Source organism: Mus musculus, chromosome 14 (assembly GCF_000001635.26).
Source record: "Mus musculus strain C57BL/6J chromosome 14, GRCm38.p6 C57BL/6J".
NCBI lineage: Eukaryota > Metazoa > Chordata > Mammalia > Rodentia > Muridae > Mus > Mus musculus.
Window position 1 is genome coordinate 93,861,637 of NC_000080.6, and position 27,823 is coordinate 93,889,459.

The following is a 27,823-nucleotide window of genomic DNA, read 5'->3' on the forward strand; positions in this document are numbered from 1 at the left end:
AATATATACAATTATATGAGAGTAATAAGCTTCTAAATACATTAGGCATATATCTATTTAAATAAATAGTAGAATACTTGATTTGACATATGTGAGCATCATACTGAGTACATCAGAAATGTTTTACAAAATATAGTCAAAATGGAATGTTATACATTGTGATATACAACTTTTAAAATAATTTATATATATATTCATTACTTAATTCAAATTATGGTGTACAGAAGTCTATTTCCATATGGACAGCTTCCATTGTGTGTATAACACTGACCAGTAAATAGATAATAATAATCATCCCTATAAGTTAAGAATCTCCTATTCAACTGAAAGTACTACCACAGGAAGGACAACTTACCAGTTCTTAGCAGTAATAGTTTTAATAACTTAAACATATAACACATTCCAACTTTAGTTTGTCTATTTTAAATTTTCTAAGATATATTATTCAATTCTTGAACTCAGTTGTTTTTGTAGGATAAAAGTTATTTGAAACCAAATGGAAATAATTAATAGCATTAAGTTTCTTATCTTCTCTGTTATCCACTTTTTGATGTAACACCGCTGGTTTACAGTGTTGGAAATTACCCCTAAAGTCATTGATTATAACGTTGTGTGTTGCTCATGACTTAGAGTTTTATGAACCCAGCCTTCTCTTAAAAGCAGTGGTGTATATTGAATTGATACTATTGATAATAATTGATAATAGGCCATGAATATTGTAGGAAAATTTGCTGTCAAGTGTTTTACCTCTCATCTTTATGTAGTATAGGTGAATTTTGTAGGCAAAATGTGTTAAACAAACTTATTTAAAATATACATACAGTTCTATTTACTTGGAGTATATTAAAATGTGGCTATTTTTTAAGAAGTAAAATGAAATTTAAATTACATCTTTTATATCTAGTTCAGAGAGTTCTATTTTATATATGATTCTTTAACTGAAAATGAAGTAAATATAAAGAAATAAACCTACATAGTGTGTGGAAGATGAGAAAAAAGCCAACTCCCTGATCACTCTTTAAAACTGCTTGAGCAAAAACGATCAGAAATATATTTTGCATTTATGTAATGACAAAACAGTCAGGCAATTATGTCTACAAAAACTTTCATGTATCAAGCCACAATTACAGAGTGAGGAACTACATGTTGCAATTTCAGTGTTTACATCTGCAACATAGAAGCAACATAAGAAAATGTATTTTGTTCCATTTTTATTTTTAGGATATTAGGCTATTGCTGTATTTAAAATCAAACAAGACAAGTTAGAAAGTCTTCTACACCTGCCCTGTTTCAAATGAGCTTTGAATGTGTCAGCTTCTCAGAGCAGAGAGCCAAAGAATCGCCTTAACTCATCAACTTGCCTCTTATTGGTCTGCATGAAGTGCACACATACACTTTGCATGTAACCACTTGACACAGAGAGGATGTACAAAGGACATACACATCCTGTTTTAGTAAAGGCCATAAGACTGTAAAACAGAACCTTCAACTTTTGATCCAAGATTGTATTTCAGTCAGGAAGAAAAAACTATCAGAAACATTGCCATGGGCTTATACGAAGAAATACAAAACTTCTCCTTAATGTCATTATTCTCATCTATGACTGCACTGTGTGTCTGTATTTGTGTCTGTGAATGATGTCCTGTTGGTGTATGTTACAGGTATGTTACAGGTTATCAAAAGATAAATGGGATTCAGGTAACAGGATGCTATTTTATGCACTGTAAAATGAACTAGGTTAATTAACAAGCTGCCATGTTTTCTAAGGACAGTGCTTTAAGACATTAAATGTAGCAAGTAATTACTTACTAAACCATGAAATATGTGCATATTACTAGTAAAGTAAGATATGTAAGTCTCTTAACAGTTCTTCTAAGGTGTTGGAAATTAAATAAAAAGAATTAACATATTTAATTTTTCAATTTATTTATAATAAATAAATATAACAAAGCTTCATACAAATACTGCTAAATTTAGGGAGAATCCATTAAAAGCTCAGACTAATTATATCAGTTTTTCAGCATTTAGAAGTTCATAATTATGGTTATTTTATAGTGTAATTCTGTCTTAGGGACAATCTGTATATCAAAAGGCTCATTTACAATCACCTCCAACACAGCATAAATAATAATTTAAAATTTTCCTTTTACAAATGTTGATTTTGAATTTGGCACAGTCCTAATATGATTGGCTTAAATTTACTGTTTCCAGTTAGACTTCAGAGCTAAGTTTTCAACAGGATACTGTGCGTTATTAAATCGACGTTGCCTGAGTCAGCAGTGTCTGCAAAAGTGGTACAGAATTTTACCATTCCCATACCTTAGTCTGCTAATCTTTACATACGACTCAAATACAATTTGTCGATCCAAATACAATGCATGCATCGAGCAAAACAACTTTATGTCTTATGCTAAAAATACATCTCAAAACAATCATAGTGTCCAAAATGTGATCAGTAATCCTCTCAGAAACACATAACATTTCGGCAACATTCTGCCAAAGTACTATTCAGGAATAGTGATTTGTATTTACGCACACATGTGCTAATACTTCAAAATCTAAAAATAAAATGCATAGTTTTGCCTGTAGACAGTATTACACAATATGAGTTACAATAGTTGAACCTTATATGGTGAGGGTAGGGTGAGAAATTCAACACTTGGAATCAGGAGAATCATTACAATATATTTAAGTTAAACTCTCTCTATTAAAAAGTTTAGAATCTAATGGAAAAATACCTTCTCCTTATGATTTCATAAAATTCCATAATTCTGTATGAGTTGATTTATGTGTTTTCATTTTTAATTTCCCCATTTTTTGGGGGGGGTCTAATCTTATTTCTCTTTGGGCCCAAGAATTTCCTTTCTGTAAGTACTATTTCAAAAAATAAAAGTGGTTATAATTGTGTGTGTGTGTGTGTGTGTGTGTGTATATATATATATATATACACATATATATACATATATATGTATATATATATATATATAACAATATTGCACTGCATCATTTAAACAATACACAGCAGTGTATCATTTAAGACAGTGTTTGATATTTGTGAGAAAAAAACGATTGGGTAACTGAGAATAATCACATCAACTTTGTTGCCTAGTAATTTCCTGGTTGTCCTTTGCTTTGCTTTCTTGAAATTTAGAGTCAAAGGCTAGTGGCTCATATCACTTATTTTGTCTCTCACATCGTTGAAAGCATTGCACAGATTCCAGTTCTGTGAATCCCTTCATGTCACTCCCCAGCTGCCTAGAATGGGCATGAATTGATCTGTAATTGTTAAGGTAAAAGAGAAGGCACACTCTAAAGTGCTTCTGCATGACTCAGATCAGAAAGTGTCTATCCTGGACTACTTGATTTAGGTCTTGTGGTTTTTGTTAGGATCACATCTACCTGCATGTTACTATCATTAAGAATAGGTTCAAGGGCAGGGCAAATCCAATGTTGAGGATGCCAATGTAAAAAGTAATTTAGTATTTTCATAACAATTCATGAGCTTAGTCTCCTGAAATAGGAAAAGTGTAGATATATTTCAAGTTACTGAGAAATGTATATTGACGCATTAATGATTTTGTTAATGTCTGCACAAGAGTATTGCTTTTCATACTTCCCTAAGGAATGATATCAGGACAGTCTAACAAACAGAGCAACCAAACCTATAGTCTAAAAGTACACTTGCAAAGAGATTATTTTAAAAGATGACTTTCTGCATATAATTAAAACTGAGCTCCATCAAAATATATAGCTTTAAAGAAATTAACTTCTCTCTAATCATGATACCCAAAGCAAAGGAAGTTCTTCCTCACACCTCCAATACCAATTGCATTCCGATTTAGTGGTAACACTGAGATCAAAAGCTAATCTCTCTATGTGAATTTGAGCTTGTAACTTAAAAATCAGAGTTTCCAAAACAAAAATCCCTAAACTCCAGCTTAATTACAATGCCAATCTAATAATACGCCTTTACCTAAATCTAACACCTAATAAACAATATAATGTTTGCCATCAAAGCAGAAAATGCACCTTTAATCAATAGGCTATGTGTTGCTCCAAAATAAAGATGATTTAAATTTTATGACTATTGATATTAACAAAACATTTCTAACTCATAGTAGCTTTCAGTTCAAATTTTAGAACATGAAAAGCAGAAAACAGCTGAGTCCTCACAACTACAATGTAAGCAACTCAAGATTTAAAACTATAGGTGCTTTGAATTACAAATTAGTCTTCTTAAATTGTGTTATATCAAATATGTATTTTTCTTCTTTTATTAAGTAATTTCTTTATTTACATTTCAAATGTAACTCCCTTTCCTGGTTTCTCTTCTCCCCTCCCCCTGCTCACCAACTCACCCACTCCTGCTTCCTGGCCCTGGTATTCCCCTGCACTGGGTCATAGAATCTTCACCAAGAGAACCAAGAGGACCAAGGGCCTTTCCTCCCATTGATGACTGACTAGGCCACCCTCTGCTTCATATGCAGCTGGAGCCATGAGTTACAACATGTGGACTCTTTGGTTGGTTCTTTAGTCCCTGGGAGCTCTGGGGGTACTGGTTAGTTCATATTGTTGTTCCTCCTATGGAGCTGCAAGCCCCTTTAGCTCCTTGGGTCCTTCCTCTAGCTCCTTCACTGGGGACCATGTACTGAGTCCAATGGATGGCTGCAATCATGGTTACTTCTTTTTCTTTTTCTTGTATGACCATGACAGATTTGGGGGTTTTAAATAGGAATGGTGTTGATCAAGCCATACCGTGATACATATCCAAAAACATAATAGACAAAAGGTAAGGATGCTATTCTAAGGATTCACCTCCTTTACCAAATAATTGACTACCAAAAGGAATTGGTTAAATTATTCCTACTAAGCTATTTGTACCTTCAAATTTACCATCAACTAAACCTGTAGTGTTATCACTCAAATGTTTTATCAGAATGCATCCAATGTAAGATTTAACCAAAAAAAAAATCTAATTTTAGTATATTTCTAGGATAGTATGTTGTAGATCTCTGAGGGATCTTATAAGTTCAATGTGTGACTGAAAAGAAATTTAGAACATGTTATTAAAATTATAGCAAGGGAAGAATAAGCAGCTGGTAATATTCTATTATAGAAATAGATGAAAGAAGCATTTTTTTTTTTAATTTTCAGGGATAAAGCTGGAAAAAATGCTCTAAGAAACTAAGAACTAAGAGGTTTGCGGAGGATAAACCGGTAATGGGGATAATATTTGAAATGTAAGTAAATAAAATAACCAATAAATAAAAGAAACTAAGAACTAACAATACTATAAAATAGTAAAATAAATTAGAATATATTGTGCTTAAATGGACAAGGGAATGCATCTTCAGTGTGTGACAGAGTGAGCTGGGGAGACTCAGGGTGGTGAGAGCTGGAAAATTTTTATTGAAGAGAACAAGGGTTGGTGTTTTTTGGGAACTTAGAGGTGAGGCTGGAATAAAAATAATTAAAAGCAGAAAATAACAAAACCAGGAAAGGAGAAAAAAAAAGAGAAAAAAGAAATGTGGGGAAGAAAAAGAAATGCTAATTGCAGTCTAGTAGTAAAGTGAGACCTACTTTTTATCATTAAAATCTGACCTTCCATCTCCTCTAGAACTTTCCCCTGATATGAAGAGTTGTTTAAAATAAGAACAATTACAAATGCTGTTCTATTTAGAGATGAACAAATTGTTTTAAATTCACTGTTAAATTCTACTCTTTCAACAAGAGGGGAAAAATAATCGCACACTAGAATCCTACTGCTTAAAAGGCACACATGCTAATTACTTCTTTTACTATGCACAGTTTGTGAACTCTCATTGTAAACTGAAAAGTATCTCCCATGACTAAGTTTTACCATGATGTCATTTGGACAAAGTAAAACTAGAACAGAGTAACTCTGAGTTCACATACCCTAACCCCCATTACTGTCTTTGGTGTAAGGACATCTCTGGGTGCACTACAGTTTTACTTTTTTCAATGAAGTTTCTGTAATAGCATGATAGAGTGTTGTTTAGAAGCTAAAACAAAACAAAAACAAAAACAAACAAACAAACCAGATAGCTAAAGAAGCAATCTTAGACGCTCCCCACTTCTTAACCCTGTATCCTGTGTCACATCATTTGCCCTTCTGTAGTTGGAAATTAGAGTACAATTTAAGAGTATCTATCTGTATGGAAATAGTCAGTTATAGCTAACAACTTAGTACATGTAAAAATGCTAAGGATAACATATAAACACCCAATGAAATTAACTATTTCAATGCTCTGGTGCTGAAAAAAAAAACAAAAAACAAAAAACACTGCACAATGATTTTCTTAAAACTCGGAGATAATACTACCAACCTGCAAAACTGTAACCTTTCTGTGAGAGACACAAACTCCCTCTGCATCCCTGTGAAATCAGATCGCATTTAGCTAAAATTGTTAGAGATTATTTTGGAAACTTAGTTTTATATGTTTGAAACAATGTCCTAATTTTTAACGATGACTAATCATGCTAAAATAATCAATAATTGGTTTTAATAACACAATACTAATAACATTTTATTTATAGATTCAAGGTTAGCCTTTCCCTTTGAAAAAGTTCTGCAATTCTCTTTTGATTATACCACATTGCTTTTGTCTAAATTCCTAATGAATTTATTTCCTTTCCAGCCAAAATATTGGAAAGCATAGGCCACACAAGTTCATTAGGCTACAAGCATCCAATTTCAAATGAGATCATATGGTTTCATCTCTTTGTACTTCCACAATGGAGAATTGATTTGATTAATCACAGAGCTGTGATTTGCCCTATTGTTCCCAGAATGGCTCCCTCTGACAAAGGCTCTGTGAACTCACAGAATTTTATAACTTGACTGTCCATCTTCTTATCTTGCCAGAGTCTATTTACATTTTATTCAAGCAATTATAATCCCAAATCTAAGGTATATTTAATTCCCAAACTTACCTTTTTCTCTTAATCTGATCTTGTGTTACCTTTGTATTATTTATAATTTGTCATTACATTCATTAGTACCTTTAAATAATTGGGGATTTTAACAGTAATAATCAGGAATCCACAAAGTATATGATCACCTGCCTGCTACTCACTGAAAGCATAATAAGGACATAAAGCCCAGTGATAATTTTGGCCATTGTCTAACAAGACACATTTATATGCTGTTTAGTATTAGTAGCAGCAATGTTGTGTCTACCTTTGGGGACAAAATATATGTAATAAATCTAAGACTTGCCCTTTTAGATCTTCTCAAGTGTTGGATGAGGAAACCATTGAGGTGTCACACATGCTGATTAAATCACTCGACTCTATGATGACGTTTCTCATATTGTCATTGATATGATGACATGTACTACAACTAACTAAAAATTACTGCAAAAAGGAAGCACTAGGTAGGTGAAATGCACTGCCCCACTACAAACTGGGAGATTCTTCTTGTGACCTAAGGCTTTCTCCAAAGAAAGATCTGAAGTATCAGTAACAAAAAGACTTGCATAGAAAGAGACAAAGGCATCAAGATGCAGAACCCATGCTTTGTCATAGCTACTGGATATATATAACTAGAACCATTCTATTCATGTTCCTTATTTCCAATTGGCATTGGTTATTGAAGACTAAAAAGTACCCATTAGATTTTTTGGCCAAGTTGAATGAATATCACTTTAAATGAAGCTTTATATTATAGGGGTTTTCTGAAAAATACCGACATCCATTGTTTTGTTCTGAAATCTAACACTAATGGAAGGAATTAAAAGAATTACTTGATTTCTATGTATTGAAGCTTACAACAAAGCTTTCTCCAAAGTGCTGTATTTTAGTGTCACATCTCCTTGACATGCTGATGGATACACCATAAGAAAATACACGGGATCCATTGAAAAGTCCCTGAATTCATGATTCCTGTAAGATTTGCTTGCCACATCTGCATGTCCTTCCTGGTCCAAAATGGAAATGCCTGGACATTTTAAGGAAGAAATTTTCAGTGTTTTTCTTAAAACATAAAAGGGGGAACTTAGAATATAATATAATAAGTGTCTTTAGCTTTAAAAGAACCATGTAGCATGGCTGGAATGATAATTCTCCCATCATAATCAAAATCTCATAGAGAAATTTATGTTCATGGCCATATTTCTTTGTAATTGTAAACATGGCTTTTCTTTAGTAATCATCTGACAATTCTAAATATTCTGTATTTTCATTCTATGTTTTTGGATGAACTGTGCTGCCTATAATATGAATGGACCTTAGTTGATTTAGTTCTCTTAGGCTCTGTACTTATAGCTAATCAGTCAAAACTAATAATGTTTTATATATTTTTATGTCAATACTATATACTAAAATTATCTGTTAAAATATTAAATTTATCTTCATGTCTAAAGATAGGTAAATCATGATAAACATAGTATACTAAGAAAAACTATTACAGTTCCATTTCTATTTTAAATTGATTATATTTTAGTTATTACTGCATATTCCAACTGTTTGCTAAGATTTTATATTTTTAATTGTATTTGGATCTGTTGGGATAAAATGTAAGGCCTTGTATATACACAATAAATCACTTACTACTAAACTGTACACTTAGCCCTATCCTTTCATTTTGTAATTTGTCATTTGTGATTTGGGTGGAACAGAAACAATTAGGTTTAGAATGGGAACAAAATTAAGCAGATTACGTCATTAAGATAAAGCTATTGGTTTGCTCTACACGGTGAAGGAGCGATGAATGATCATAGCAGCTTTGTCAATAGTCATCTCTCTCACTGTCAGCAGAGGCAGAGCCCTGGAATTCACTCTTGATTGAATGTTTTGGGTCCATGTTAACATAGGTTTGAATAATCTGAACATCCATCAACTGATAATAGGAAGAAATAGGCCAAATGGATACTGGGTAGCATGAGGAAGCCAAGGAGTGATATCTCCTTAAGACATGTAAAGGCCATAGTTCAATGTTTGATGATAGAGTAGAAAATTGTGGGCCTGATTATGTAATTTTTCTAATTTTCAAGTCAGAAAGCAAATTCTCATAGCACCTAGTGAAATTTTAGTAAAGGAAAAGTGGATTATAGTACATATGACTGAAACGAAGTAGATATATTAATGTATAGCAACATTTTGAAGGAATAAATTTACATGTTTTGAATTTAATAATTACGTCTGGCTAATTTTATTTATTAATGCAACACAGAAACTGAAGTAAATCAGAAGAAGCAAGTACCTGAAAACATATGAAAATGGAAAATTTGGTGATTATTTTGATCAATGTAGCAATTGGCATAGGCCTAATTACTTTTGGAAATAGTCAATAACAGAGAGGGACACACATGTGGTTTGCCTGCCAGCCTCTGTTTAGATGTACCCTCTGATTAAATTCACACTATCCTGTTCATTGGTTCTAAATTAGTTTATCAAAGTGTCAATATTTTCACATTAATCAAAAGTGAGGTACAAATTTTTTTATATAACTGCCCATACTAATTCATTTACAATTCCCAAAAAAACTTATTTATATTTCAATTAATGTATTTAATTAACAAGTGTGTTTTACATTTTATTCCTGAGCTCTGAATATTTTAACAGGTTTCAATTTTGTAGTTCATTTAATTATAGTAATTACTTGGTGATAGTTGCCTAAGCAGCCACAGAACAGTTGGAAAGATCCTTTTAGAGTTAGGCACCAGCTTGGTGGTTATCAGAGAAGTCTAATTGCAATTAAAATAGAACGTTTTCTGGCACTGAAGGCTTTTGTTTTTTCAAATACATTTGCACAAGAATGCACAGGTGGGGACCTGTAGTTTTTCTTTTTCATAAAGCAAAGATATTCACTCAAATGATACTATAATTGTGGAACGACTTGCTTACATAAGGACATGCATCCTTATGTAAGTTAGTGTCTTAGAAATGAATGAGTTAAAATTAACTCTATGCCTTGCCTAAATGTAAAACCCAACTGTGACACCTCCTTCTGTGATGACAGAAAAACAAAGTTTCAGGGTATGAATGTTTTCAACATTAGAATAAAACATATATAATGAAGGTCCCCTTCGTTTTAACATTTATGGTATTACACTGATTCCCTGAAATATTGCAATAAATATTCATAAGAAAATGGACTTTCCCAAATGACAACCATCTGGAGGAAAAAGCCAATTAGACCAAACATATACCAGCCAGAGTTTGATGACTGTATTCCATGTCTATGTTAAATGTATGTTCTCTCAGTTTGATGACTGTATTCCATGTCTATGTTAAATGTATGTTCTCTCAGCAGCGAAGGCAGAACCTGCTTCTACATAATGCTGTGATTTAAAAATAGACCCTGCAAAGATACTGCTGCAATGTGCATCTCCATTCTTTTTTAGAACGATTGTCTAATTTGACTTGGGTCACTACTCAACATTTCCAGTGTATACAATGGGTTTCATGTAACTGCTAACACAGTAAATGGGGTAATTTTATACAGGTAAAAAACTGAGGTCTTAGCTGCAACTATATTTCATGAACATCCAGGCCTGTAGAAGGAATATAGGCTTTAGGGATAAAGGAGCCCATTTCTTTCTAAATTAACTACAGGATAAATTTAAAGCTAGTATCCCTATAATTAGAGCAATATATCTTAGATTTTTTATTGTCCCCTTGAAAGATCAGATCTCCTAGAGCATTTTTTTTTTGTAAAAAATGGGAGATGTTGAAAGTATATTAAAAAAAGAAAAAGACAACATTTAAAACTGAGACAGTACTCATCGTTACATAACGAAAATTTGTGATTAAATACACTGAAATATGTTAAGCAAAGTCATGAATTAAAAAAAAACTTTTTGTCTAGCACTATTGTTAAACACGGTTCAGTCTTACTACTAAACAAATAAAAACCAAAAATGATGTGTGTATATGTGTATGTTTATGCATGTTTATGTGTGTATATCTGTATATGTGCATATATAGCTGCATGCATATATATATACACACATATACATATATACATATATACATATATATACATATATATGTATATATATATATGTTTATGTGTGTATATGTGTGTATGCTGTTTATATTAGTAGACCACATAGTCAATCTTCATAATTCTTCTACCAAATAATTTTAAAGAGTCTAAAGGATTAGGAAACAATACTATGAAATAAGTTTTGACAAACATGAATGGAAACATGATATAGTTTATTAAGCTACAGAAAAGGCTGAACAGTGTGTATTTGTCAGATTTACATCCAGTAAGTATTAGGAAACAAAAAAATTATATGATTTTCTGAGGAGCCAAGTGAGCCTGTTTCTAGACTATATTTGTGATCATTATGTGGAATGGAATCAAAACAGTAAACTCTCCCCTAATGAGTGGATATCATAAGCATGGACACCATGAGTTGGACTGACTTGTCATTTTGCTATGTGTAGCAAGCACAGAAATACAAATAATGCTGTATATAGTATGTATATGGGAGATAGATAGACAGGCAGCTGGATGGATGGATGGATGGATGGATGATGGATGGATGGATGGATGGATGGATAAATAGACAGACAGACAGACAGACAGACAGACAGATAGATAGATAGATAGATAGATGGTAGAAATACATTCCATATAGCTACATTAAGAGAGTCCATGAGAATGATATATATTTTAAATCAAACAAAGACTCCAAACCCTTAGAGTACATTTTACCATTTACAGTATGCCTTATTGAGTGTCCTTTTGACTGAGTAGTTGTGTGTTCTTCATGTAGCAGGATTGAAAAGAGTTTATTGGACAACTAAAGGATCACATTCTGTAGAACTGAAAACCCCATCAGGTATGTCCATGTCTATAGACACTCATGTTAATATGAAACATGAAGTCTAAATGAAGCTGTACCATTTTCCCTTAGATTATGGGTATTATTGAACACAAGAAATAATGGTTAGTAATGGTGAATAATTACCTTTATGTTTTGTTTTAAAGTCACTAAGGAGATACTGGCTGACATGAGATTAGAATTAAATCAAAGGCCAATCCCAAATGTAACCCAGGAGTGGTGAAAGCCGGTAAGATATTAAAATTTTAATTTTCATAGTCAAAGTCATAAGAAATAAATTGAAATTTGGCTATAGTAACTTCCTATATGGTTAATAAAAATAATTAGTTACAAATTTCCACTGTACTTTGCTTCAATTTTAGTCACAAATTTCAATTTCATCCTGATGCTTTTAGCTGTGAAGACGAAGGAAATTATTTTAGCCTAGTGTATTAAAAAATGGTATCTTTGGGTAAAATCCTATTGTGCTATGTTTTTATATTTTGTCATTATTAATATCTAAGTCACCCACATACTCACAGACTGCAAATTTGAATACTCAGTCATTAATAGCTTACGCATAGATCAAAATATATTATATTAAAATTAAAAAGTAGTAAGAGCTGTTGGACATTCGACTTCTGACATCAATTTGGCAAATTCTAGAAACATGATCCATATATTCACAGACATTTCAACTAGTTTGCTTACGCGGTGGATGCTGTTACTTCAACAGAGATGCTTTCTAGTCTATGGAATAATTGGAAGCAAGAACCAGCAGGTTTCAAATGATTCCAGCTGCGTTAAGTACTGACTGTGCAACAGATTTGGTTTTTATATGTTGTTTTGTAATAGGAGTGATGTGAGAGGTGAAAATCCCCAGGTGGGGGCCGCTCCTATGGGTAATAGACAAAGAACTCCATTAATAACAAGTGCTAAGGGGAACAAGATGATTTTAAATGTGGCAGACAACTGAAACGGGTACAGGTAAAATACTAAAGGAGAAAAGGTGAAGTAATTTCACAGACAAAATAATGAGAACTAAGATCAAAGCAAAGCGTTTTATGCATTGTATTCCATGTTGTTACAGATCAACTTCTTATAACATCTAATAATGAAAATGATGCTAAAGGAAAAGTAGATGAATGCAAAGTCATACCTACAGAAATTTTTTAAAAAAGTACAGTAAAACAAAACAATTATAAGCGAAATTAAAAGAATATTCATCTGTTAAGTAAACTGGGTACCTCTCTCAGTGTGGAGCTGCTATGTTTAGACAAAAGAGATGGAAGACGGTCCTTGAGTGCCTGAAGAACATACTCCATAGCTGGTTGATGTTTGCAAACTTAACGTCACAATAATCTTAATAAGTAAACATATGTCCACGAAACTGAGAAATCAAGGGCCTACTTCTACTTGCTAGGTGATGCAAGGCTGTATTAATAATGACAACATTTTCATATAGTAGATCATCCAGTCATTTCTGCTATGACAAGTATCAAATTATTTCTATGGTCTCCAATTTACTAGCTGGCAAAAATGAATTAAATAGGTCAAATCATCTCAAAGGCACATTTGAAGCTTCAGCATGTAAGAATCCTCTGAGTTCTATTAGACACTAAATTTATCTTTCTAAAATTAATATAGTAACCAGACACTGCATTAATCACTATTCAATTATTATTTTGCTTCCCTTTATAGAGCACTTGTTAGATTCTAGTGCATTTTCTACTTTACCAATGAGTGCGCTAAGAATAACTGCATGGCACCTTTGCCTGTATCTTTTCTTATCTTTCTCAACCATGGAACAACACAAATTCAGTGGACATTATATTTTAGGGAAAACACTCAGTACGCATTCCATCTAAATACTGTGATAGTTAATACTGACTGCCATCCTGTTAGAATCTAGGCTCACCATGGAGAAATACTTTCAACCAGTTTGCTTACACAGTGTGTTTTTAAATTAAGGAAATCACAAAGGTTGGAATCCCAGAAGGAATAGAGTAGATGGTATGCTGACACAAGCATTCGTGTATCTCTGTCTGCAGCCTGAAGGTGTAATCTGACCAGCTGCTTCATGTCCCTGCTGCTATACCTTTCCTATCGTGATGAACACTGCCTTCAGTCTATGAACCAATATAAACTTTTGCTTCTTGCCTTAGTGTGATCTCGTCCATATTTTGTCACATCAATGAGAAGAGGAAAAAAGAAAAGGAAGAAAACACTGCAAATATGAAGATGCAATGAGAGGATTCCTCTTTCTGATTTACGTCTTCCACCCTTCCCATCTTGGAAGCCTTGATATATAATGTAACAGACACACCTACTGTTACATAAGAAAAAAGCAAGTTGGTCAAGTCAAATACAGTTAGATGGTGTGAAATGTAAACGGCCTAAGAATGTTTGTGTCCTCTTATACAATTTTGTAGACAAAATATAAATGAAAAGTATGATACGAGGATTAAGTTTAAATTCAAAACTCTCTCAGAAGATTTCTAAGATTCTCATCAATTCAGTTCACTTCAGTCATCACTACTGAAAGTTCATGTAAGGGTAAAGAAATGTAAGTGAGTCACTTTGACACTCTGGAGAAGTCACTACAGTTCTCCTTAACTACTATACTGCAGATAGTAATGCTTCAGCCTGTGGAATGCCCGCATTGACATTTGATGCTAAAACCAGGTCTGTGCTTGGTACCATCCTGGCTATATACCTGGGGTGGGCCTTTGTCAGCTGGAGAGGATGCACTGTCCTGCTAGGAACAGATGGCCTGGCAGGAAAACTTTAAACCCTGAGGCTCACTGCTCCTACTACTACCCAGAAGTCAATAACCCTTACCTCAAGCAAAATTGAATTGTTTAAAATAAGAGATGTCAAGTATCAAAGGGTTTTTGTCAATTATTGCCATATTTAAAAAACCATCAGTGAAATGAACATATTTTGCTGTCACTGTATTTATGAAAGATCTTCCTGTCAAGACTGAAATGAGGGCTTCAAATCATGCTAAGACACCGCAGAGATCCTCACTGATTTTATAGTACTGCAAGCTAATGTTCACACTTATTTGAATTTTGAGGCAAAAGTATAGGCAATTATCATATAAACTCTATCAGCTTTTATTTAGGAAATTTGAATACACTGAGATAAAACATTTTTAACCTAGGTACAATAAAACAAAATATTATGCCTACTTATTAGGAAAGACAAGAATGAAGAAAGGAAAATTTTAAGAGCAGTGAATGAAAAATTAACTTCAAATTGAGGGTTTGCAAAGAGTACACATGGGAGGACCCATGGCTCCAGCTGCATATGTAGCGGAAGATGGCCTACTCTGTCATCAATAGAAGAGGTCCTTGGTCCTGTGAGAGCTCAATGCCCCAGTGTAGGGGAATGCCAGGACTAGGAAGAGGGATTGGGTGGGTTGGTGAGCAGGGGTGGTGGGGAAGAAAATAGGAGGTTTTCGAAGGGAAACCAGGGAAGGGAATAATACTTGAAATGTAAATTTAAAAATATCTAATAAAAATGCATAGTGAGCAAAGCAAAAAATAAAAAAATAAAAATAAAGATGGAAAAAAATTAGAGGGTCTCTCTGGTATTTTGAAAAAGGAAGGGGATGTTATGAAGTTTATTACGCACTTTATGTATACTGTCAAGATATTTACCTCTCTGGGTGCATGTGCTTTTGTGTTTATATACTTTTGTTTATGGTAAAGAGATCTAGAGAAACAATATAGACCATTTAAAATCAGCTGAGATGCTGAGAAGCTGAAATTATGCTAAACAACACAAATGAATGTCTTTCATCTAGTGACTTAATAAGACACAGAGCAAAGAAAAGTTGCTGGCACAGGTTCACTCTCAGCTGATACAGAGGAAAGGCCATTGTGTCTCAGGATTTCCAATGTGAAAATCAGTTCAATAACATGAATATATGACCCAGGAGGGCATCAACTCACATCTCAGAGCACACTCCATTTTGTCTCCATTTGTCACTTGCACCATCTACACAGTCTCCTGCAGAATCCTGTGTAGCAGAGTATTTGAAAATCCTCAGCATGCAGCTGTTATCACACAGAGGCCCAGATTGGTTGTATCCTCAGAATCCAAAAAAGCACCAGTATCCTTTTTCTCAGAGATCTACTACGGAACTACTGTCAGCAGAAGACATTTTCTTTCTTTGAAAGATACAGCTTCATCTTATAGTGCCTCCTGCTTCTATTTCCTCCTTATTGATGTTTGTTTAATGAGGAAATGGGGGAAGAAGTAAAAAATTTCACTCTGTGCATTGTGATTGCTAGTCTTTTGTTTCCCAAAGTAATCATGATGAAAAGAGCCCGCCACTTTGCCATGTTCGGATTGTGAGACTCACATGATTTACATGGAAGCAAAAAAAAAAGTTTTTAAAATTAAAAGCATATTTGTAACTATTTTGAAGTACATATGGTCATTCCTACAATTTTGAATATAAGCACCCTAGTCTGCAACATCAAGTATGAGTGAACTGCCAGCCATTTTCTCAACATTATCATGGAGGTAAATGTATAAAATCTATACATGCCTGGACTAAAAAAATCATGGAATGGATATACAATATTGGAAAATGAGGCAGAAAGGAATTCTACCAATTGCTTGAAATATGTTTCGAGATATCAAGGGCTTTCATTTTTAATTCAGTCAGAACTGATTCTATTCACAAATTTGAGAGTGCTTTTGTAGGAGAAGTGAAGGCCCAAATCACAGGCATCAGAGGTATCTCCAAAAAAAGAGCCCGTACTCCTGGACAATCTGTTCTTCCGAATCAGGAACATCAAAGAGGAAACCTGCTCACTCTAAGGCATGTCTGAGATTTTCATTCTTTTGAATATATCCAATGTGTCTGCATTTGAAAAAAAAAGGGGCAAATCTAATTCTTTAGGCTATAAATCACTCTAATGTGGAGGGAAATGTGTTAGCTGGTTGTATTACAAAGCCTTTACTTTATATTTAATAGGCACCTGCAATTCCAGCATTCTACAAAGCGCTCTACTTTGCAAATCTTTAAAGCCCTCCTTAATTTTCAACACTGATTTCCTGCAGTCTATGAGCTTATGAAGGGTTCACTGTGTTCATACAGATCTATGCAAAATGTGTCGCCTGGGCTTCCTGGTCTGTGATGGTATTCATCTGCAGGTGAATCCCAAACTCCTATCACTGCTATGCTTATTTCCAACTAAAATAAATATTCTCAGGATGAATGCTGAAGATTAGGAAGAAAAAAAAATGTGGCTAAGTAAGTAGCTGGCAGGGAGACATGCGTAAATAGCCGCTCAATAACAACCCTTCATACCACTGCAGTGGAAGCTTAAAGTACCAAAGCCCCTGCCACCATTGCTTTTTGGAGTTCTAAAAGGGATTAGATAGTTTCTTAGTCAACTGCTGAGAGCTTGAAAAAGGCTTGGAACTGGACAGTAGGAAAGATGCACATTAGTGAAACGCAAAGATGGTTTGTCAGCAAAGACTATGGAAGGACATCAAACTAAAGACATTATACAAGCAAGAAAAATGAACAAAATTCCTATTCTCCCCTAGAGCCAATATAATTAGAGTCCTGCACATGTTAGTGTACCTAGTGAAATTCTACATAATAATGTCCATTCAAGAACAAGTATGTCACCTCTTTGCTCACATACGCTTGAATAATTTATATAGAATGAATCAGAAGAAGCAGTCACACGTGCTTTCTTGTCCTGCCTGGTTTCCATTTTCCCTTCTGGATCGGCTCCCACCATGTCCATCATTTAAAAAGCAACACATCCTCTATAAACTAATGGTGAAGATGATCAGAAAACATTTTCACAGGTCTTACTGGCTATACATGTAAATAGATCTCTAATGCATGTCCCAGGAGTCTGGCTTATTTTGAATTACATATTATAACCTCGAAAGCTCTACTAATTCTGCCTGTACTCTTATTTATAGGAGACACACTGATTGGGACATATAAGTGTGGAAACTTAAAACATTTAAGTTTAAAACAGTAGACTGTTATCTACTTTCCGTTATAACACTCTATTAAAAACAGTTGTTTATCTCACATAGGAAGTTTGAATTAATGATTCTTGGCTTATAGGAAAAAGGGAAGGTAAATATGATGTGAAATGTCAATCACAGTAATATATCTTTCAAGTTGTATGTTTCTGAAGACTGACAGCCAATCCGATTATATCAAACAAAGGCAAAAAGGCATGTGTTCCTTTCTAAATGAAATGTTTGACAGTTTTAGCAGTTATCTGAACTAAGAATGGATAATATTTTAAATACTGGAGTGGATGTATCTCTTCATATACATGAGGGGATTATATTTCTACGTTATAGCAATAATTTATTTCTATAGTATATGTTCTTCTTAAAATATTCAAGTTATTAGCATTACTACTTAAATACTCTGACTTTTGTGAATTCAAATATCTGTATAGTAGTATTTCTTTCCTGATTTGCAGGCCCAATTTTCACTAACAAACCTGAGATAAATAAAATGGCTACAATGTATAGGAATTCAGATAGAGTATTATTTGAATGTTAATATTATAAAAGAATATCCACAGCATATAATTCTTAGTGACCAAATAAGCTACCATGTAACATACCTGAAAAAGCTAAGACCATGAAGAAGGCAGCTTATACTTGTACATGCAGAAAGGCTTAGGCCTCAAGGATTTTAAGTACAAGCATTAAACAGTCCAGAAAAGAAGTGTTTTCATTGTTTTGTTCATAAATACACAAACACTAAGCCTTTACCTCTAGCAGAGCCAAACCAGAAAAAAATCTAATCAGGATATGCAGACCAGTGCAGTGCAAACACTTAGCCTTGGACAGATGGAACAACACAAGATTAAGCTCTTGACACTTGATAGCAATCCAGAATCCTCTAACCATAGAACTTAGAAAATAAATAAAGCAGGGAATAAAAGTAATTGCGGAAACTAAACTTACATGGAAATAGGATCTTAAGAACCTACTCTCATCCCTTACAATCTAAAATAATGTTCCTGAGAAATAACCCATAAAATTACCAGTTGCAGTATTTGGGTTGTGATTCACAGATTTGATGTAAGTTACAATTGATGGTAAAGAAATCCCACTGTAAGCTTTAATTCTTTCATTCGAACTCAGTTATCTATTTTATGTCTTTTAATTTATGCCAGGCTAACAAGAAAATTATAGCCTGCAATTAAATAATGAAGGTGTTCATACATAAAAAATAAAATGGAATATTGTTATAACTGTAACATTTCCAAGTTGTTTTTTTTTTTTCAATGCCAGGATATGAGCGTTGGGTACTCTAGGCCAGTGATCCCTCACTGCACTTTATCTACAGACTCACAAGGTCATTTTAAAGAGCCAGCACCTGTTCTTTCCCAATGCGGGCATACGTGGTTAGAACCATGAGAGATGAGAAAGCACAGTTTGGGTAGTTATAAGAACATTCTAACTATAGAAATTACCTGCATGTTTATAAATATTATGTACATAATTTCACCCTAAAAAGGCTGTTTAATATAGTGGACATTTTTTCAAAAATCTATTACCCTTAATATGACTAGCAATTAATGATACAATTTATAAGGAACCTCATCGAACTATACAGTGGGGAAAGAAACCAGAATATCAAACGTCCCAGTTAAAAGTTCAAGAGAAGTGGATGCCAAGATGAGTGACCAACTCATTTTTACCTGTGAAGTCTACATCAGTCTCCAAGGGGTTATATTTTACATCCTAAATATGGGCCACACCACATCACACCAACAGAAGCTATCAAGGGAGGAGGAACATTCAAATTCACAGCTTTCAAAATTGCTTGATTTTGAGGTAGGGGTAAATTTTTCCATGATGTGCCATGCACAATCATGCCTGCTTGTGCATCAAAAATTCAGTCGATGAAAACATGCTTAAGTTCTTGCAGGCCGCACGTTAGACTGCCTTTCCCCCACTTCACTCTCAGTTGCAGTTTTGTCTTTCTGACAGCTCTAAAGATCACTGTGTTGCTGCCTTATGTGTTCCACATGTCATAATAACATTGCAGTACCGATTGTGGTGGATTACTCAAAAATGAAAAGTAATCACAAATGTAATATAGCATCTCTAAGTGATCAGGAACTGAAGCAATTCCCTTTGCGACGGTAAAAGCACACACATCCGCTTGAGTACAGCTTGTCTACACATTTCCAATGTATAAATTCTTCAATCTATACATAAATGTGCATCTGAGCAAATACTTTAAAGCATAAAACGTTCATGTCAGGATGTTTAAGCTCTGAAATGAGCATTTCATTTAGAAAATTAAATATGGCTGTTTACTCAAAACCAAACTCTGGTGGAACCTTTATAGATTGTTTGATTACTTAAAGAACTTGTCAAATGTAAATAGATCACTGTTCTTTATGTTAACATTTTCATTTATTCCCCCACCCTCCCACTGGAGAAAACAAACCACATGGGATCAAGAAAATTAATTCCCCAAACGCTGTCAACCAAGTTGGGAAACAGCAATAAACAGCTTACTGTAAAGCCTCCAGCTACAATAAAACAGCTGTCAATAAGTGGGCAAAGCGGAGATGTGCAAAAACAGGTCTGTTGGATATGATACTGTGAAAAGAAAAGGAGGGCATGCCTTGTTCTAATTCATTAATGCTGAATCTCAAAGAATGGTCCTTCAATGAGCAGAAGGCATCCTCACATAGAAATTGTTAGCTAGGTATTTTCTAGGTCTGACCCAGTAGCAGTGTACCAGAACTAGTCTAGATAAATACTGAACTCTGTTTTAAGAGAGACTCTATTGATTTTCAGACATACTGCCTTTGAAAATGTATAATCTTAAACTTTGTTATATTCAGGATAGCTTTCTCTCTTCTTTCAGGAAAAACCAGAAACAACTCGATTGTGAAGCAACCAGTTGGAATTTAGAGTGTTGACATAATTTCAGTCTACAGCAGGGAAGTTTGCTTTGATCCTTACATGATCCTTTGCTTAAAACTATATAGAGGACACTATTCATTTCTTTTCTAAAAATTTGGTGGCAGAATAAAGGATAGGAATGTTACAGTGAAATTTAAAACAGCTTAGTAAGATAGAGTCAATACAGGGATCTAATTTACAATTATCTCATGCATTACATGCAAACACACAGGGAAAGAGAAAGTGTCAGATAAATTAGGAGTCACTACTCTACTGACCAGCTCAGGATGTAGGAACAAGATGGTGGGTGCATTTTCATAAAGACAATATAAAGTAGTGCTACTTAAATAACCTTTTTCTCAAAGGTCTTGCACTTTTCCACCCTTCAACTAGTAGCATGAAATCAAAAGAAGTCCTGTTAAAGACAGGGCTTACAAAGTAGTGGTATTTAAATTTGGTAACCTTTTATTCAAGATTCTTCCACTTTACACACCTCAACAAACACCACAACTGCTAAAGGAGTCCATTTAAGGCAGTCATGCCCACTTTACTAAAAAAAAAAAATCTTCACATATCATGTATTAGATAGTACATCTGTGTGATTAAAATTTGTAATAAAATTTACATTTTCAGTGTTGTAAACTACAGGAGTTGAATCTCCTGTAATAAAAATAGGGTTACTATTGAAACTGAGGAGTTAAACAAGAAAAAAAACAATCCACCTATTTGTTCTTGTTTAACAGAAACGTCTTCCAGAGTTATCATAGAGTTCAGTGAATACAATTTTAGGAAGCTATTTATAATTTGTCTTTCATTTTTAGAAAACGCCGTGTCACCCCAACAGTGTGTCTATGCGTCTGTCCACTGCCATCACCTCTCTGATGGTTTCCAAGATTTATTTCCTCCAAAGTGACTACTATATTTTTAGGGTTTTTTTTTTGTTATGAAAGTCTCTGAAAGACATAAAGATTACCTTTTCAATAGCTATTTTCCATGGGAGTTAGTTACAGGTACCTTTCAACCTTAGAATGTGTACAAGAAAGCTACAAAATGCTTCATGATCAAAAGGTGTGTCTGAAACATACAATAGTTTCAGTTTGTGAGTTACTCAGCATACTGACAGCAAGACTATGTCATATATAAACAAATGTCTTTATGATAAACCAAGCTTCGTCAGAAGATGCTTTCAAAAACTCTGCTGAAACACATCTGACTAGCATTTGTGTCCTTGTGCCATATTTAAGTTCAATAACTATGGAAAAAAAATTAAAAGATTTTGGCTTAGACCTTGCTGGCAATTCCCATACACTGAGGTGAAAGGGTTGATCATATGGGAAGGTAGACAAGTAACTCTCCTTGGGAAACCGATTTTATATCTCACAGAAAGCACTTCCATTTATACTAGTTCTTTTCAAGGAATGATATAAAACCACACCACATCATTCTTCATTGATACAGAAACTTCCTCACTAAGTCCACTTAGTTTTATCGGTTATTTTTCTTGCCATAATAAACTATTAAACAACTTTTAAAAAAAATCTTGTTTATGCTTGGACAATTTCCAAGTCTTAAAACCACTCTCTTCTCAAATGATGATAAGATTAGCCTGAAACTGAGCTGTCCTTCTGACTTCCACTTCCAAATGAAAGATTTCTCTAGGACTTCAAAACTGTTAGGTTCTTTCAGGTTGTGTATCTCAGGTTTACTCAGATGTTCTGCAACAGTGCTCTGTGTACTTAATTGCTCTGTGTACAAATGGTGATCTTACATTCATAATAATAAAAATTATACTTAATATTCTTAGCGTACCTGTGTGATTGACTGATAAAAATCATTTTTACACCTTATAGTCATGAAGCCTCAAAGTCATTACAGAGCAGCTACAGGATTTACAAGGGGAAACAGTTTCCGTAAGATGCACTACTCTATCACAAGTTCACAAAACAAAACAAAACAACAACAAAAAACCTTTTTGATTTCCCAGAGACTCACCAAGACAATTGTGTTAATTTTGCTTTACTTGTTTGTTTTTTGTTTTTGTTTTTTTATATTCATGTTTTTAATTGGTTAGCAAGGTGGTGTATGGGCCACCAACAGAGATGGACTCCTAATAACAGAGAGTGGCTTCCAAAATCCTAGAAACTTGATGTGCTGAGAGCAACTCACTAAAGAGCAAACAAATGAACTTAAATGCTAGTGGCTCCAGAGGAACTATCATTAAATAAAAGGTATCTTTGGCTGTACTACCAGCTTGATCCTTCCCTCCCCCATCCTCCTCGCTACTGCAGGATTGGCACCTGGCCAGCACAGGGGACATGATACCCTAGTGCCATCTACAGGCTATTATCGACATTCAAATTTTGTGGCAACAGACAAGCACCAAAGAAATAAATTAGACAGGACTGCATTTAAATCTTTATTAACATGGAATTATTAGACCTAAGAAAAACTAATTCTGGATTTGGTTGAAATATGAGTTTCTCAGCCTCTTAATCCCTCTTCATATGGCATCTTTCACAGTTTAAAATGAGTTATGACAGACCACTTATGCATTACTAAGATGAGAAAGTATTTACAATGGAATCCTTCTTTTCTGAATAAATTAGTAATATTAGAGAGAAAGCATTCCCTTTTTATTTTTCTTCTTTTCTTTTCATATATGACCATTATGGACACTGAAAATCGTTCTAAGAAAGATCCAGCATACTATATTACAATAAAATAACTTGAAATCAAGGAGTAGACTTTCTATATGGCTTAGATGCAATCAATCAATAATCATGTGCTTCACAGCTGATGTACACTTAAGAGCCTACTCTCTCTTTTTTTACCGTGTTAAAAAAATAATAATAAAAAAACCTTAACCCCTTTAGTGACCACAGCTCCAGCATAAGAGGTGTCAGACCTTCAAATGTCATTTAAACTTGATACTTGAAGGTGACTTTTTAGATCAAAAGGTAATGTGAAAATCTTGGAAGTCGGTAATTTGGAAGCCCCAGGAGCAGAATTGGGCAAATCAGGATGGGTTTTCTTCTTGAGCAAACATGATCTCGGGACATTTTGGAATAATTTCCTCTTTTCATCTTTTGCCACTTGAAGGAAACTGGGAGGTTAAATAATTCTCAGAACTCAGAAATTTCAAAGCTGTTCTAAAAATTCTTGACTGAGCCCCAGAGGAATTTTAAAAAGGGGTCAAGTTTTTTTTTTTTCCCTCTTCATAACTAAGCTAAAGTTAGACCAAAACAATACACACACTGGCACGTTAATACTGGTTGACTGGGCACTTGTAGGCAGTACTTATAGACCAGTAAAAGTGCTCGTTTACCTGTCTGGTGTGTAAGGGGCCCTTTGTCTTGAAGCCTCCTTGGGAGCTGCACTCTGAGGCACTGAAGTGATCTGAACTAGTGGAGGAGCGTTTGGAAAGGGTGTCGCAGCCCCCAACAAAGGTGTTGTCCAACGGGAGCTCTTGAATGACGTGGTGCTTTTTCACAGAAACTGGAGTGTCAGGTTTGAGATGAAAAGCGGGCTGAGGAGAGGCCGACTTGTAGTGCTTGGCCAGGTCAGGGCTGTTAGGCTTGAAGGTGGTTGGAGGGGCTGGGCCCCAGTCAAATCTTCCTATACCCTGTTCCTCCAGCTCGGCAGGCAGGCTTATGGTCCCATTGATGGGTTCATGAACGGCATCATCGGGTTTGGACTCTTCAATAGTAACAAAGTTCAAAAGAGAACTCTTGGGCGACTTTCTTTTCTTCCGTTTCTTTTTCTTATTTTGTTTATTCTCCTGGTTTGGGGACATCCATTCAGCCCCTTGTTTGCTCCTCTGAGCGGCCTTGAACCTGGACGCATGGCGACAGCGCACCAGCACCGTGACAAAGATCACAACAATGACCACCATGGCCCCAGCAACGATGGCAATCATGATGGTGAGATAGTCCTCGTTCTGATAAGGTTGACCACTATCTCCTATGTTCCGGTCCAGTGGGGTCTCCATAGTCCTACGGATCAAGTCATATATATATGAGGTGTTTCCAGCAGTGTCGTTCACATAAAGAAATACCAGCACGAGAGTGTGCAAAGCCTTAGGGTACCCCAGGTCACTTATGTTGACCACAAGACGGTGCAGGCCCACATCAGTAGGTGCTGGCTTCTCTTCTAAGGTGATATTGCCTGTTACTGGATCAATCCGAAATAATCCCTTGTTGTTCCCGCTCACTATGGTATACTTGAGTTCTGCATTCATTCCGGTGTCAATATCCACCGCAAACACTTCAGCAACCACAGAACCAGGAATGGCTGAGAGGGGCACCAACTTAAAGGAGGTGTTGGATGGTGGAGAAATGACAACTGGACTATTGTCATTGACATCCATGACATTGATAGTTACTTTTGCAGTAGAGGACCGTGGTGGCTGTCCCCCGTCGGTGGCTTTGACGTCAAACGTGTAGGAACTCTGCTGCTCTCTATCAAAGGAGACATTGGACTTTATGACTCCTGAATAGGGATCCAACACAAAATTTTCATTGTCATTTAGAATGGAAAGAGTCACAGCTTTATTCTCTCCAGCGTCTTCGTCTGTCACTGTGATTACCCCCACAGTACTATACTTTGGCAGATTCTCAGACACAAAAAACTGAAAGTGATTATGAGTAAACTTGGGGCTATTGTCATTCTCATCCAGAACAGTAACTATCACTGCTGCTTGGCTCTGGAGGGGAGGGGTCCCATTGTCCCTGGCAGTTACTGTAAAAATGAACCGCTCTTGTTCCTCCCTGTTAAAGACTCTGGAGGCTGTCAAAACTCCTGTCTTTCTGTCCAGATCAAAGAAGGAGGCATTCGGTCCAAGCTGATAAACAATGTCTGCATTTTTTCCACTGTCTTCATCTGTAGCACTAATAGTTGTTAAGTATAACCCACGTCGGTTGTTTTCAGAAACTGACAGCTCAATTACAGGCTGGTTGAAAATTGGTGGGTTGTCATTTTCATCCTCGAGCTTAACCCTTACCAGGGCAGTCTGATTCAAACTGGGCTTCCCCGAATCAGAGGCAACGATTTTAAAGCTGAATTCTTTGGTGCCCTCATAGTCCAGCAGAGAAGAGGTCTCTAGCAGATACTGGTTGTCATACACTGCCTTCAAATGAAATGGGACCTCTCTTTCAATAAAACAGATCACTTTGCCATTCACATCTGTGTCCTTATCTGAAACTGTAATGAGGGCAATCTTTGTATTGACAGGGTCTTTCTCAGAGAGATACACTGTGCCATTGATGGGACTTATAATGTACCTGAGGTCTATGTTTGGAGGGTTATCATTTACATCGGTGACATTGATGGTCACGGTGGCTCTGGCAGGAGTGGAGCTGCCGTCACTAGCCAGCACTGTCACTTTGTGAATGGCTGTCTCTTCCCTATCTAAAGACCTCTGAACTGTTATCAGCCCAGTTGTATTATTTAAAGCAAAGAGTCTTTTGGTTGCAGGGGCGACCTGGGCACCAAAAATATACCGGATTTCAGCATTACTGCCTATGTCTGCATCAGTGGCATGGAGCTGAATGACAGAGGTCCCCACAGGAGCATTCTCTGGAATATGCACTTCTACTTGACCCTCTTTAAACACTGGCCTGTTGTCATTGACATCACTTACTGTGACCTGGAGAATAGCTGTGCTCGATTTCTGTGGCGTGCCCCCATCCTCCACTTTGATTTTCATCACATAGGTATCTTTTTGTTCTCTATCCAAGTTCTGCTGAACAATCAATTGCGGCCACTTTTCTCCCTCCGGAGTTTCCACGATATCCAGTCCAAAAACACTCTGTCCATTTAGTAATTCATAATGCTGTACCCCATTGAAGCCCGTGTCAGGGTCTGTGGCTGATGGGATTGGAAAGCGGCTGTTGATCAAAGTGTTCTCTGGGATGGAAATATTGATGACAGGAGACGGAAACATGGGGGCATTATCATTGGTATCCTTGACAATGATCTTGATTTTGATCAGCCTGAAAAAGTCATTGGGGAGGATCACTACTTCAAGTTCAAAGAAGCACTCGTTCTCCTCAGCGTATGAAGCCCCAGCACAGAGTTTCTCTCTGTCTATTCTGTTGGAGGTTGTGAAAATCTCCCCAGTGCTACTCGATACTTTCACCAGAGGGGCATCCCCAGCTTTTGAAACCAGTCTGTAGACAAGGCTGGCACTGGTCCCCGTGGCAGCATTGATGTGAGAAATATTCAGATCCTTTGGTATATTTCCTATGGGCACATTTTCAGGCAATTCCTCTCTAATAGTGTAAATAAGTTCTTGAGCTATTGCGGAATCCAGCCTTAAACAGGCAATCAGAGCAGCCAACAGGTAAAAATCCCTCAGGTCCATGATAATGTCTTTATGTTCTTTTCCTGGATTTTAGAGTTTAAAGGTTCCCACTGAGGAGTGATGCACGAACTGCAAGAGGAAGTGTGCATGGACTGGAGAAGGAGGAGGAGGAGGAGGAGGAGGCATTACATCTCATCTCTTATGTGGAGACAGCCACTGTCAACACAATTGTACAGACAATATTATTCTTCAGTAAATGAAAACACAGTCACCAAAACATCGAAGCACACTCTCCCTGCACATTAGTAAACATGGCAGTTTGCTCTGCCACAGTTTGTAAGTTAACTCTGTGGCCACTGAATATCCCCTGCTTGTTGCATTTGCCCAGAGAAAATGAAATTCATCTACTTTTGAATTAAGGACAGCAGCAGCTATTTTTACCTGGAATCCCCCCACCCCCACACTGTTTTGGTTTTATTATAACACTGTTTAATTCAAAGTGTGCATTCTTATTTTGCTTTCCCACACACCCCCCACCCCCATTTAACCCTCCTCCTGGTCTCTAGCCCACCTCCCCTAGTTGTTTGCGATGGAAAGAGCTCAAGTATTTAGCTATGATTGCTGCCAACTGCTTTGTCACATGTTAGATATGATGTGTTTTCTTCTCTGCCACACTGAGTCATCTCCTCCTCTCAAAAGACTGCTTTTCCTTCCTCCCAGTTCTTCAACTGTCTCATAATCCAACCCTCCTGGAAAATGAGCATTCGGACATGCTGCTGCAGCCGCA

At 35.7% G+C, this 27,823-nt stretch overlaps 1 protein-coding gene across 7 annotated transcripts in view; it reads right to left on the reverse strand.

Annotated features, from left to right (window-relative positions):
- The window catches only part of Pcdh9 (protocadherin 9), an 879,135-nt gene that overhangs the window by 847,937 nt on the left and 3,375 nt on the right, over positions 1–27,823 (reverse strand). For 5 of the 7 annotated variants that reach the window (NM_001346722.1, NM_001271800.2, NM_001271798.1 and 2 more), the window contains exon 2: positions 24,061–27,252. In NM_001346722.1, the coding sequence (NP_001333651.1) occupies positions 24,061–27,096 (3,036 nt within the window). In that variant the 5' untranslated portion in view covers positions 27,097–27,252. Of the gene's footprint in view, positions 27,253–27,823 lie in introns of all 7 variants that reach the window. The other 2 variants (XR_003950833.1, NM_001271799.1) reach the window with 2 other exon arrangements.